General features: G+C 48.5%; 1 protein-coding gene across 1 annotated transcript; it reads left to right on the forward strand.

The window, feature by feature from the left end:
• The first annotated feature begins 10,882 nt into the window (after nt 1–10,882).
• Nucleotides 10,883–12,171, forward strand: LOC123074954 (uncharacterized). The gene is made up of 3 exons (XM_044497672.1): nt 10,883–11,175; nt 11,266–11,371; nt 11,627–12,171. The coding sequence occupies exons 1-3, from the start codon at nt 11,134–11,136 to the stop codon at nt 11,764–11,766; spliced, it is 288 nt and encodes a 95-aa protein (XP_044353607.1). The 5' UTR covers nt 10,883–11,133; the 3' UTR covers nt 11,767–12,171.
• The last annotated feature ends 1,832 nt before the right edge of the window (nt 12,172–14,003 follow it).

A 14,003-nucleotide genomic window follows, 5' to 3' on the forward strand; every position in this document is an offset into this window, starting at 1 on the left:
GGTGCAGGAGTGAAGCGTTCGAAGAAATTTTCAACGTACGGCCCGCCCGATATATATCCGTGCACTGTCGATCCGACCAAGCAAAACGAATCGGTGACAACAAAGTGTGTAGCTATCAGGGACAGTGCAAATCGATGATGCCGATGGCTTTACTTCAGTCTTTCCATAATTGAAAAACCGATCTGTCTAAGATACAATCGGTGAGACCGAATAGGAGTGGTTAGTCTGACCAAAAAACGCTTAGAAGGTTTTGGTGTTCAGCCCTAATCAGATCGGTGACTCTGAGTGCACCTCACGCGGAGGTTCCGAAAAGAAGCTTGTTCAAATTTTGTGATATAGCAAGAAAGAATTTGAGAGAAGTTGAGATAGATAGCTAGAGAAGGTTCTTAGGCATTCTTGTACATCCAATTGGCCATAATATCCTAATCAAGAAAACAACAATAAGATGTCCTCGAATGAGAACTATGCATTGCAACATGCTCACACAATAAGATGGCAAATGGAAATATGTCCAACATGCACAATCAATTCTAGCAACTATCAAGCAATGGTCGATGACGAAGTCATCTATATACGAGTATATTGAGTTAGGAGCCAAGTGAGAACATTTGATCATAGTTCATACTCATCGTTCAAGCACAAGTGGGGTTACCACTTTTACATAAAGCATTAATGTGCTCACACCATTAGAGTTTCTTTAGCTCAAGTCTTAGAGTAAAGCTTCCCCTAGATGTGAGGTCCTACCAAAGAGGGATGAACTAACCTTGGGTTTTGTCGATGAAGATTTCATGTAGATGTTGTGGATGTGGATGCTCAATGTTGATGAAGATCATCAAGAGTTGGGAGCAATCCTTTGGATTTTAGCACTTTCAATACCTACATCGGTTAGTCCCACAAAGAACAACAAGGATATCCATAGACATAGAGTGAAACACACAAATGATGATGTCTATCATTGAATACCTTGTCCCTTGACTTACCAACAAGAGGGTTTGTGACTCCATGAACTAGTGCATGATGTTGAAGTTGTCTTCATACTCCTTGCCATGAATGAATATGAGTGAAGTTTGTTGGAGGAGTCACCCTCAAGAACTCCCTAGTTCTTCTTCTTTGGGACCCATATCAACTTGATGGGAATCCTTGGAGTTGTAGTTGTAGTTGATGAAGTAGAACTTGACGTAGTCTTGGGAACCCACTTGACCAAGGCTTGAGGTGGTTCTTCAAACGAGTCAATCTCTTCTTGAAGCTTGTCCTCGCCTTTTTGCTTGTGGTCTTATGGTGGAAGATCATCTCGAGCTTGTGTCCCCTTCAACTCTTGTTGAGGAACAAACTTCGTCTTGGGGGTATTGATCTTGTTCCACTAACTCCATTAGCATTGAACTTTCGCTCAAAACAAACACCTTGGTTCTTCCGGTGCCATCCTTGCTTGCGAACAATCTCATCAAATTGCTTATTCCCGGCAAGGCACTTGTAGACACCCTTTTCTATAATTCCTTTCAATAAATTGTTTTCTTGCTCAAGTTTAACTTGGCTATGAGAATCATTAGTGGAATCAATAGAACTACTAGAAGTAACAACATTGGATTTAACATTGTTATTGTTACTACTAGAGGTAGAACCTTTCTTACTCCTGTTATTAGATTGCTTAGATTTAACTTGTGGCATAAAATTAGATAGGAGGAGACATTTGGCAATGTAGGAGGAAATCTTCTTTCGAAGATCATCATTGATAGCTTTTAGAAACTCATGCTCTTGCTATAAATTTAGCTTCTCGAAGCATATCTTCTCATGAGTTCTTTGAAGCTCTATATGATCTTCTTGAGTTATTTCATGAGCTAACTTAAGAGTGTTTAGTTATTTAGTTAAACCTTCAATCTTCCTCATAGTATTGTCACTCATTTCATCTTGACTATCATGATTACTAGCAAGTTCATTATAGCTAACATCACTAGTTTTATCATTTAGCAAGTCATCATCACCTAGTAAATCATCCTCGTCACTATTAAAGTCTAGGTACTCGGGATGTGATACCTCGGGGCCTTTAGCCATGAAGAATCTTCCAATTCCTTCATTTGGTGAATAAAATAGGTCATAAGAGTTGGAGGATACAAGAACTAGTCCAACAACAGCTTCATCTTAACTATAGTCGGAGTTGGAATGATAGCTTCTCTCGGATTGGTTGTCGGAGCCGTAAACCCATTCACCAACATGAGCTTGATGCCTTCTTCTAGAGTAGCTCTTTGTTGACTTGTCTTTCCTTTTTGAATCCTTACTTCTCCGAGAAGGTCTTCATTCATAACGATCATCTCTACTCCTTCCCTCTCTGTTAGGTGATTCATCACTTCTACTTTTTCTTCTAGGTGACTCATCTCTTTTCTTGTGAGGTGTCGTACATTTATTGGAGTAGTGTTCGAGTCTTCCACAATTGTAGCAATTTCGGTCATGATTTGATGATCTTTGCTTATAGTGCCTTGAGTTGGATCTTCTATCTTTGCTTCTATTCTTCTAGAACTTGTTGAAGTTCTTGACCATTAGGTTTATCTCTTCATGGGATACTAGCTTGTCACTTAATGTTGTGGGAGCATCACTTGAGGCTTTGTAAGCACCATTTGACTTGTTGTGGAGCTCCTCTTTGTCCTTGAGTGACATATCATGAGCAACAATCCTTCCAATGACTTCTGTGGGCTTGAGATCTTTGTAATTTAGCATCATTTGGATCAATGTGCACATAGTATCATACTTTCTATCCAAGGCTCTAAGGATCTTCTTGATGATGAATTTGTCGGTCATCTCTTCGCTTCCTAAGCCGGCAATCTCATTTGTGATGAGAGAGAGCCTGGAGTACATTTTGGCAACTCCTTCACCATCCTTCATCTTGAACTTGTCAAGTTGACTTTGAAGCGCATCCAACTTGGATTCCTTGACGGACTCAGTACCTTCGTGCATATCAACCAAAGTATCCCAAATTTCCTTTGCATTCTCAAGGCGGCTAATCTTGTTGAACTCCTCGGGGCACAAACCATGGAAGAGAATTTCACATGCTTGAGCGTTGTATTGCAACATCTTCAAATCTTCTGCGGTTGCTTCACAATCCGGTTCTTTTCCATCCGCAAAGAATTCACCTTTCAATCCAATACGAACAACAACCCAAACGGCAGGGTTATGACCAAGAATATGCATTTTCATCTTATGCTTCCAACTAGCAAAGTTTGTACCATTGAAATATGGACCTCTACGGTGATAGTTTCCCTCACTAGACACCATATTCTCCTAGGTAGTGAAAGCAATGCAATGGAGACGAAAACTCTGATACCACTTATAGGGTCAAAAGTATGTCTAGAGGGGGTGGTTAGACTACTTGAACAAATAAAACTAATCAAAAAATGAAGAGTCTTGAACTTTTGCCAATATGCTTCCTTAGCATTTTGAGGGGTCCACATCCACATGTCCTTGCCATGCCAACATTGAACTTTCCTGAAATCTATCTTTGAGTAGACATTAGTTCAATGACATATATGTTGTTATTAATTACCAAAACCAACCGGGGATTACTTGCACTTTCAGTTTTGCCATCCAACGCAATCATGTATTGATCCGCTCGGCGGTCCGAACGCAATCTCCCCCGCAAACCGGAGACAAACTAGGGGGCCTTTGCGGGCGACCGGACAACTACCGCGTCCGCTTCTGACTTCCTTGGCCAACCATTAAGGGCAACTCCAACGCACGACCCCATCCTGTCTGCTCGCGTTCCTTTGGCGGTAAACGGACAAAGCAGCCCTCCTACACGCGGGAGCAAACGGACCGCCGTCCATTTTCTGTCCGCTTTCGGCCCATTCCCTGCCCAAGTTTGAGCCGAGTTTGCGGCCGAATGGACAACGTGTGGACAGGCGGGACAAGCGCCCTTGTCCTCCCCTGACCCGCCCGTCGATGGCACAGGCGGCCACTTTCCCTTCCTTTCCTCCAAAATGCCCCCGCGCCCCGCGCTCCACTCTCTTGCATCCCGCCCTTCCCCCTCCCTCCATCCATCATGGCCGACGAGGTGAATCACGTCGACCCACCAGCTGTCGCCTGCCCCACGCCGAAGAAAAATAAGCCTATGAAGAATCCTCGGTCGGAGCTCACGCCGGCGAAGATCGCCAAGCTCAACACCGGATCGGCCAAGAGGAGGGGCCGACAAACTATTACGGCGGAGAAGAAGGCCTCCGCCGAGTACGCTGCTGGGTGTGTCGTGCGGCGTGCGTTGCAGCACTAGGCCGACGTTGAGGAGAAGGAGTCCATCATCTCCAAGGCACACGCCCTCCTCATGTTGGGTATGTGCCGCCCCACGCCGACCAATCTCTCGCCCGTTGGAAGGAAATCGGCCAAGATCCAATCAAAGGTGCCGAGCAAAAAGGAGCCATCTTTTGGACAAGGGTTCACAAGAACTTTCATGAGCAAAGAAAGTTTGCCTTCTACCAATTCACAAGCACCCATGGCATCAATTCAATGCAAAAGAGGTGGGGATTCATTCAACAAGAGTGCAACAAATATTATGCCGCGCTTGAGAGCGGCAAAGCCCGTCCCATGAGCTGCTTAGGCCTTGGTGACCTGGTATGAACCTCTACCTTTTTCATCATGTGTCCATTCATGTTGGCATGGCATTTAAGTTTCATGCATTGTATGTCCTTTCATGTTACAATTGTGGCCGCATGTTTGATTGTGTAGGCATTCCAATATTTGGAAGCCTTCAAGGCCCGACACAAAGACAAGCCATTCACTCTCACACATTGTTGGGTGCTCATCAAGGATTGCCCGAAGTTCAAAGACCAATATAACACTCTTAAGAAGAACAAAGGAGGGAAGGCGGTCATGGCTGATGAGGTAGACTTGCTCAAGAGGTTGATGGGTACAAAAAACTCGAAGGCCGACGAGAATCGCGATGCATCTTTCATTGCCTTGCAAGGAACTTTGGAGGAAATGATGAGAAAAAGGATGCGAGGGAGGAGAGGAAGACCAAAGGGAAGGATGAGCAAATGAAGATATATCTAGATCTTCAAACGAAGAAGCTTGACATGGAGGAGGCCATGAAGAGGAGGAAGCTTGACATCGAAGAGGCCACTCAACTCAAGAAGCTAGAGATCGAGGCCACCCATGCCGACACAAAAGCCAAGGAGGTGGCACTCGCGTTGATGAGCGTCGACAAGAACAACATGTCACTGGAGAGGAAGGCTTCATTCGCGAACCGGCAGAAGGAGATGTTCGCCTGCGACGGCCTGAACTAGGTGAGACCTCGGCCGCGATGGCGGTCCATTTTGAAGGATGGCTGGTGTGCCAGCCGCTGGCTTTGTTGTTGGCACTAAAACTTGTCCATTTTGAAGGCTGGCTGGTGTGCCGGCCACTAGCTTTGTTGCCGGCACCAAAACTTTTCCATTTTGAAGGCTGGCTGGCGTGCCGGCCGCTGGCTTTGTTGTCGGCGCCAAACTTGGGGTGACCATTCTGTAGGCTGGTGGCTTTGTTGCCGGCCGACATGATCTAGCATAAACGCGGCCGCTGGCGTGCTACGTCTTTTTGTTTGCATGGACAACGGACGAGATGTGGCCGAAATGCGGCCGCGCGTTGGGCGCACAGCTGGCGCATCCACAAATCTGGGCGGACACGACCGCATTGCTACCCCCAAGCGGACGAAACGGACGTCCGTTTGGGGTCGTGCGTTGGAGTTGCCCTAACCCCCTCAATCGCCCGCACATGCTTCCCGCCCGATGCAGTCAACGCAGCTCCAGAGCGTCAGTGCAGCATTCATCCCGGCCAGAGCGGACTCGACCTCTCACTACTGTCGGCACTGAAGTGGCGCCGGCCGAGAGAGCCTCGCTCGCGCCGCTTCCTGGTGCACGCGACTGCTCCGCGTTCAAACGACACCCGGGCGTTCCGTCGCCCAACATTAATGATATGCGGTTGCCGAGGAACCTACTCAGGCGCCACCCGTCCGTCCGTCTGCCGGTCTCGATTAAACCACACCGCTGCGGCCCATTGTCATTCTCCCGCTATATAAACACCTGGCCATAGCCACAGTCATCCTTCTTCGGCCCCTTTCTCCTCTCCGCACCATGCCCGGCATGGCCTCCTCGGCTCCAAAGCCCTCTGGGATAGCCTCTCATCCAAGCAGAAGAAGAAGAAGAAGAAGAAGAAGATGGCCGTCGTTGCTGCCAGTTGGCAGGTCGGCAGGCAGACGGAGGCCGACGACGTCCCAACGAAGGACATGGCCGAGGACAAGTCGGCGCCACCCCCCTTCCCGGTGCATGCCGGCCTCACTATCGACAAGGCCCAAGCGCACTACACGGACATGTTGCGAGAGGAACAGGAGGCCAAGTTCCAACAGGCGCAAGCCGACCAGGCCTACAACCCCGGCCTCCTCGACGAGCACCGGCGTGCGGAGGAGCAACTCGCCGCCAGCACAGCAATCGTGCCGGACGTGGACATGGCGGAGCAGGAGGCACTGCTCGACTCATACAGCTCCGCTCACGACATGCGCCGCGACCGCTGGCGGTACCGCCTCCATCAGGCGGAATTACAGGCCGCCTACAGGGAGACGGACGAGGTGTTCGGCAAGAGCGACGATGAGGACGACATCGCCAGCTTCGCCACGGCCGCACCCCGCCACCACGACCATGAAGCTGGCACGTCCGCGGGCGGCGGCAGCGGCGGCGAGGAAGAGTAGTGCATGGTAGGTCGCCACCGCTCAGGTCCCTAGAAGGCCACCGCTCCTTCCCTCCCGCTGAAGCCAAGCTTGATGGGCTGATCATCGTCGGCCGATTAGTCACGTAGGTTGCGGTGGCGGAGGCAGACTGGAGAGCCCAGACACGGAACTGGAGAAGGCAAACGCACGAGCTGGATCTTCAGTTCTCGGGACTCATGGCTGGACATGAAAAACGGGCACGACGATCATTCGGTTTAGAGTAGGGTTTTGTTAAAATTTATTCTAAATGTAATTAATTTCATTTGGTTTATATGAAAAATGTCCCAATTGTAATGAATGTGCTCCGGTTTATATAAAAATCCGTCGTGTTTGCATGAATTTCATCCGGTTAGTTGAAACCCGGCTTGAATTGTATGCGGGCAGCGTTGGATGGTTGCCACCTATGTCCGTGTTCGTGGACTGACACCCAATCCGCAAACAGATGCGGGAAAGAATTTACGGATTAGTGCTGATGATGCCCTTACACAGTTGAGCACCGAGGATAATTTTGTTCGTATTTCTCCGTGCATATTTCTCTAGCCATTCGCAGCGGCAGCGCCATCGGAGTCATCCTTAATAAGCAGCCTCCCATCTTATGTGGTTGCAATCCACTCCGTATGCCGTACTATCATTGTACTGTGCGAGATCATTTTCGTCTATCTCATGATGGCATTCAAATGTCGGTATCTTGATCTTCCAGAGAGCGATTTTGCCTCTACACTTGTTATGTTGGTTATTCATCTACTGTTTTCAGCTCTTCTAAATTTTCCATGCGCATGAGAAGTCGCCAAAGAAAAATCACGATGATCGCAAAAAAAAAATCACGATGTACTGCTTACTGTTTTTCTTAAAAAATAAGTATAAGTTAAATAATAATAATTAAAAAAAGGCAAGAGTTGGAATGTGTAGGTGCATCTTGAGTAGAAACAAGAATAAGAATCGTGTGTGTATGCTTCATGGTGATCATGCATGCATTGGTGGGCTCTGTGCGAGCCGCGTGCGTGTCCATCACCTGCTTCCTGCCCGGTCTTTTCATTTTGCAGCTCAGGGATAAGCCGCTCCGGCACCGCACGGTACGGAACGCACCAGCTTGTGCAAAAATACACCACACTGCTTCACCTTTCCCATACGCATCCATGTGCGGTGCCGCTCGTCTCCTCTCCGTCCGTCCGTCCGTCCGCGCTCCGATCATCGATTTTCCCGCGCGAGGGACATGCAGCAAATGACGCACGCGCTGACACCAATTCCCCGCGTCGCGACGCCCGGCACCGTCGCCGTCGCCCTCTCTCGCAGGCCCGCCCGATTCGTCGCTCACTCATGGCTTCCCGTCAGGCCCAGTTTTGGCTGGTAGGCACCGATCTCTCCCCCCCCGGCGCCCGCGTACCGGCGTACGCGACGTACTAGGTAGGTGGCCGGGTGCACTGCACCTCCGCCCTCCTGGATCGACCGGGAATTTCGAGGCGCCCATCGATGGCGAGCCTGTGATCCAGGTTGATCGGTGGACAACGCTTGATCCATCGATCGTGGATCGACCCCTTCCTGTGGACAGGGAGCGGGCCGGAAATATCTCCCACAGTAGGTGACAAGTCATTTTGCTTTAGCGTGTCTCGCGCATTTTAGCTTGCTCTCCGGCACGCCTTCGATCCATTTTTTGTGGCTCCTGCCCAGCATCGGTGGGTGCGCTTTGGCCAATTGCGCCGTGGATTCTATGATTGCATGTACGTGCCCCTTGTTCATGCAACTCCACTTTGGGTTTGGGCTTCGATATCAGCGCTCGCTCGACGATGGTTCACATGGAGTGGTCCTTGTGAAAGGAATCTGGTGCTCAAATCGTTTGCCTGTGTGCCGCTGGTACACCGGGCCTGCATGCATGGCGAGTGAGTGGTCAATTATTTGTACGGCTGCAATTTGGGCCTCCAATGGGCGGGCACCACGTGGCGTGGAGACGATTGATGTGATCAAAATGAGGAGGTAGCGGGATATGGGGCACGTTCCCATACTCCCGGAGCAGCCAGACTTATCTCCCCGCCACATCTCTCCAAAATTGCCGGAGTACTCGATGTACTGCATCGCCGATACATCACCTCACAATGCCACAGTGCTACTAGTATGTATCGCGCACCAAATTCATCGAGGTAGACGACTGTTTGTGTGCCCAATTATTGGGTGATTCGCCTTGGATTTTCTGGAATTTCAACCCGTGGCTCGGAGGTTTTGAGCCTGAGGTGACATACGTCGTGGTACTATATAGCCGCATCTAGTCTTATAGAAACATACGCGTTACTGTTGTATGTTTGTATTCATTTATGGATATTAATTATATGATGCTAAATTGCACGAGAGCTATGTTTGCAAAATCCATGGAGCCGCACACCTTGAGATATACGCAATGTAGAATCGTTTGTGCAAGTATTCATGATCCACCTTTTTAACCATGACATTGTGTATTGTTGCATTCCATCCTCATCGACATATTTGTCGCTCCATGTCAAGAACATTGGATCTTTAGACAATTCAAGGCCAGAATGACAGAACAACAGAGAAAGGGTGGATTAGATGGTTTTGCCATATATCCAACCTGCTTATACAAGTGTAGTCTCAACTCCATGGGAGCTCCGAGTAGCAAGAAGGACCGCACTAAGGGGGGCTACTAAGCCATAGTGAAAGATCATTGATTTGGCTATGTTGGGAGAAGGATCATTAGTGGCCCTGATTGGTGGCGTCGGCAGGACGACTCAACGAAGTCAAGGGCCAAGCAACGCCACAAAAACTAGGTCTTTTTTTTTGGGGCAACAACTAGGGATTATTGATGACATATTATTGTGCTTTCTTGCAGAGGGTTGGTTTAACGCAAACATCATCCAACCGTACAGCATCGTTACTATGGTTCAACACCTCTTGAAGCTTACAACTTTGCAAACTTCCCAGGGCGACTATTTTTCAACGCATCGATGTTTTAGGGTGGAAAGTTATCGCTCCTTTGAGCTAAAAATTGCTCTATGGTACGAACTCATCATCAGGACTCTTTCGATCACAATATTTCAAAAACGTAGGAACAGAAAAAAGAACACACACTGTAAGTGTCTTGTACTATATACTCCCTCCTTCCCATATTGTAAGGCGTATTCGTTTTAGCGAAAATTAATGCACAAGTCATCGTTAGTTGAGCCATCGTAACAGGAAGCGTCTGTGGCTCAAAAGAAAAAAAGTATGAGGAATGCACGACCTCTTGTGACCATCTCCAGGAAATTAGAGATCCTCTATAACTACTCCAAACATGAAATCGACTGCATGTGCCTTACATATTGGGATTGCATGCAAAAGCTAATACGCCTAACAAAATGGGAAGCAGGTAGTACTATATACAAACTCCTACAAGATTCTAGAACACAAGAGTTTTTTTTTTGCAGTGAGCAAAAAAAGCAATGGAATTTTGAAGGAACTGGGAGAGGTAGTAGAAGTAAAGTGCGTCAAGATTTATACTCATGTTAATTAGATTTTCTTTTGAATTGGCATCATAGGTGGAATGCATATCATGTAGGATTTTAATTCCAAATGCTAGGACCTAAGGGGTTCGTATTACATGAAAAGAAAAGAAATGGATCCGATATTTCGATGAAATCGCTACAAAAGATAATCTTAAATAATCCTCAAAAATAGCGTCCTTTAAATGACATATACTAGGAGGTGATGGACAAACATTTTTAAAAAGTGCGGTGAAAGGGAAAAGTCCCCTCTCTTAACTTCCGTTGTTAGGTAGTTGAATTTTGATGCAATTGTAATCTCTGACCCAATTGCTGAGAACAATAATGCTAGACCTACAAAGAGTTTACGAATGTTTCCTTCGTTTTTTAAACTATAATTGGCACCCTTCATTTCTCTATTACCAATCATAATCGTCACACCAATTTGTTTGTGAAAAAAGATAACCTTTCATAAATGTAGCATTGCTCGACTAAGAATTGGTGAAAGACGGTAAGACAACGCCGTCCTTTCTTTGCCGTTTATTTCGAAGGAACGCACATCGGACGGTCGCAAAGGTTCGTTCCACGAGGAACGATCGATCCACATCGACCGAACCACACGAGAGCCGGAGAGACAGGAGGGTAACGCGGTGGGCCCGAAAAAATCCCCGCCATCACCTCTGGACGAATGGGGATGCCGCGCCCACGTGACCGCGCAGCCCCCACACGCTGACATGTCCCTCTCCTCCCCCTCGCCTATTTCTACCTCCCCGCCGGTGTTACCTGTCACGCTCTCCTCAGTTCACTCCCCGCGATCCCGGACGCCATTAGCAACAAGCACCACAGGTCTCAGCAGGCTTCGTCTTCTCTCTCCCGCGGAAGCTATACCGTTGCTCTTCCGTCGATCTGTGCGCGCGAACAAGTTAATTAGGTGGCTTGGTGTGCTCGTCGATCGCCATGGCCGACGACTCATCGTCCCCGGCGTCTTACATCCGACTGGTACGTCCGCGCAGCAGGATAATGATCTGGTTGAGAAGCTAGCAGCATGCGCCATTTCCGTATGCTAATTCAGCCATGTGTTGCATGCAGGTGCAGCATCTGATCGAGAAGTGCATCTGCTACGACATGAACAAGGAGGAATGCGTGCAGGCGCTGGAGAAGCACGCCAACATCCTGCCCGCCGTCACATCCACTGGTAACAGCTCCGTCCACTCTCACATTGCTTTGATCGGTAGCTTCGAGTTTGTCATCGATCGCTCCACTGTCTTTCTTGCATTGCATATCTGCATGCATGCAGAGGAAGGGAGATGTTCTTCTACCGTTCTCTTCTAGATGGTCTTCAGATACTGGCTAGCTAGCTTTCATCCATCAGCATGTCAATCTGTTTAGCCAGGAAGATACTTATGGATTCAGATGTTCTTAATTAATGATTTTCGGTACACTTGGGCAGTGTGGAAGGAGCTGGAGAAGGAGAACAGGGAGTTCTTCGAGACGTACAAGAAGGACCGAGGCGGTGAGTCGCCGTCGCAGAAGGGCAGTCCTTCAGACCAGGCGTCGACCTCAAGGAGCTCAGACGACAACGACGACTAGGGGCCGGCCGGATCCATGCATATATGCATGGCACTACACAAAACTAAAATATACGAGGGTGTGTGTGTGTGTAAATAAATCGCAGCTAGCCACGCCACGCCACGCACGTACCCCTGGCTCAGCTCTAGCTGGATGATCCACCGAGCAGACACTCCTTCAGTTGGTTGGTCCGAAATTGAAAAGATTCAGAATCACCAGTCCACCGGAGCCTCTGGAATCTTGTATGCATACTAGTAAGCCATGTTGTACACGTGGAGGAGGAGAATGTGGACGTCCGGAGGAGACGACGGACGTACGCGGGCGTTGCGGTCTGTAATTTGTACCCATCTGTACATACTCCTTACATGTGAGCGGCGACTAGCTTGTTGCTGTCAGAGGAAAGCCGGTCCTGTCTTGTTCCGATTCCGATCTTTGCGTTGGCTTTTTCTACGTATACTCAGTCTCTCCACACGGGCTGGGCTGCGCGCGCCCGAGCTGTCTGTCGGCGATCAAATCGAACGAAACACGCGAGAGCGAGCGTCCTCAAATTCCCATCCGTCGGCCCGGCAGAGTTGGACGTCTGCGGCGCTCCGGCGCCCGCGCCGAGCTTCGTGGAACCGTCGCCCGCCCGTTCGATCAGGCCGCGACTTGCGCGTACGTAGGTGCGTACGTACGAGCTGGTGAGCTACTTGCCTACTCGGGCAGGATTATTTCGTCCCTGCGAAGGCGACGGGTGTCGTGCCCGATGCATGCACTTGTAGAGCTAGAGCTCTAGTTGCTACGCGCCCGAAACGTAGCCATGGCTTGTACTATACTCGGCTTTCAGGTCGCAGTCCCTACGACTCGGCTCGGACAGGAACGGCGGCACGTAGTAGTAGTAGAGTACGATGGATATTTTACGTACACGGAGCCGCGGACACGTAGGCGTACGCGTGGTGATCGAGCTCTCGTACGTGCTGCGTGGAGGCAGGACGAGCGAGGCGGCAGAGGATCGAGCTCTGCGTTGCGTGCTCGTATCGTGGGCAGCCGCTCGCCACGTACTACATACCGGGGCTGTGGCCGCTGTTCGTCCCGTGTTCGTAGTGCTTCACGTGCTACTTGCTGTAGGACGATAGGAGGCGGAAGCCAGATTGTTGGAAGCAACGATATCGGTCGACGGATGACAAGGCTGAGGCGCTGAGCTAGCCGGTGGGCTTAGCTAGCCAAGTGTGTGTGGTTGATTCACCTTATCCGTTCGCGTTCGCAAATTGTTGGTGTTGGATCCGCATGCTGCAGGCAGCAGAGGACATGGTACTATTTCGACCTTAAAAAAAGGACATGGTACTACACTAGACTGGTTCACTGTACGAGTAGCACTGAATTGATGCAGACTTGCAGACCTTCGGCCGAGACCGCGTAACTAACAGGCCGGCCTAATTGTGAGGCCTGCCTACTAGCCCACTACGAGAGCAAAGACGACACTGTGAGCCAGGTCCGGTCCATTTAGAAAAAGGGAATTGTCTAAAAAAAACTTAAAACAAGGGGAAAGGCGGAAGGAACTTTTGCAACTACATATTTGTTGTAATTTTTTCTGCAACATCATCTGTGTTGCAAAAGTTCCTTCCAGAATAATACCCATGTTGCAAAAAAGTGAAGACGCAAAAAATAATAATTCTGTAACGCAACCTCTGTTGCAAAAAAAAGTATGTAACAAGACCTCTATTGCAAAAAAAAAAATTTACAACACAGCCTTTGTTACAAATGTTTTTGCAACAAGACTTGTGTTGCAAAAGGGAACTTGCAACATGACCTGTGTTGCAAAAGAGAGGATAACGCTCAGCCACGAGATTACGCCGGATCTGAAGGCTCGCAACTCGGTAGATCCGCTGACTGACGCGTAGCACGTCCCTTAAATAAGCCCACGTGTGTTCGACAGATTAAAAGTTCGAGCATAAACTGAGCAGATTAATTAAAAAAAACTGGATAGATCCTTTGTTTAAGAAAGGCCATCGTGGCTAGCTTAATATTGATCACAAATCAAAAGTACATTGTCCACGAGCTTGCTAACGAGATAGTCAGGTGGATCATAAGTCCAACTAAACTAACCTTTGTTACAATAATAATAATTAGCTAGCACATGTGCCACTTTATTAGCTGAATGGAAACAATGTTTAAAAGTGACCTTCCCTATTGAGCAATATCCGCACACTCTGTGAATACCCCCATCCCACCATCGTGACTGGTAAACTGGGCAAATCCTTTCCCCGCGTAAGTCGGGA

This window comes from Triticum aestivum, chromosome 3D, assembly GCF_018294505.1.
Source record: "Triticum aestivum cultivar Chinese Spring chromosome 3D, IWGSC CS RefSeq v2.1, whole genome shotgun sequence".
Classification (NCBI taxonomy): domain Eukaryota; kingdom Viridiplantae; phylum Streptophyta; class Magnoliopsida; order Poales; family Poaceae; genus Triticum; species Triticum aestivum.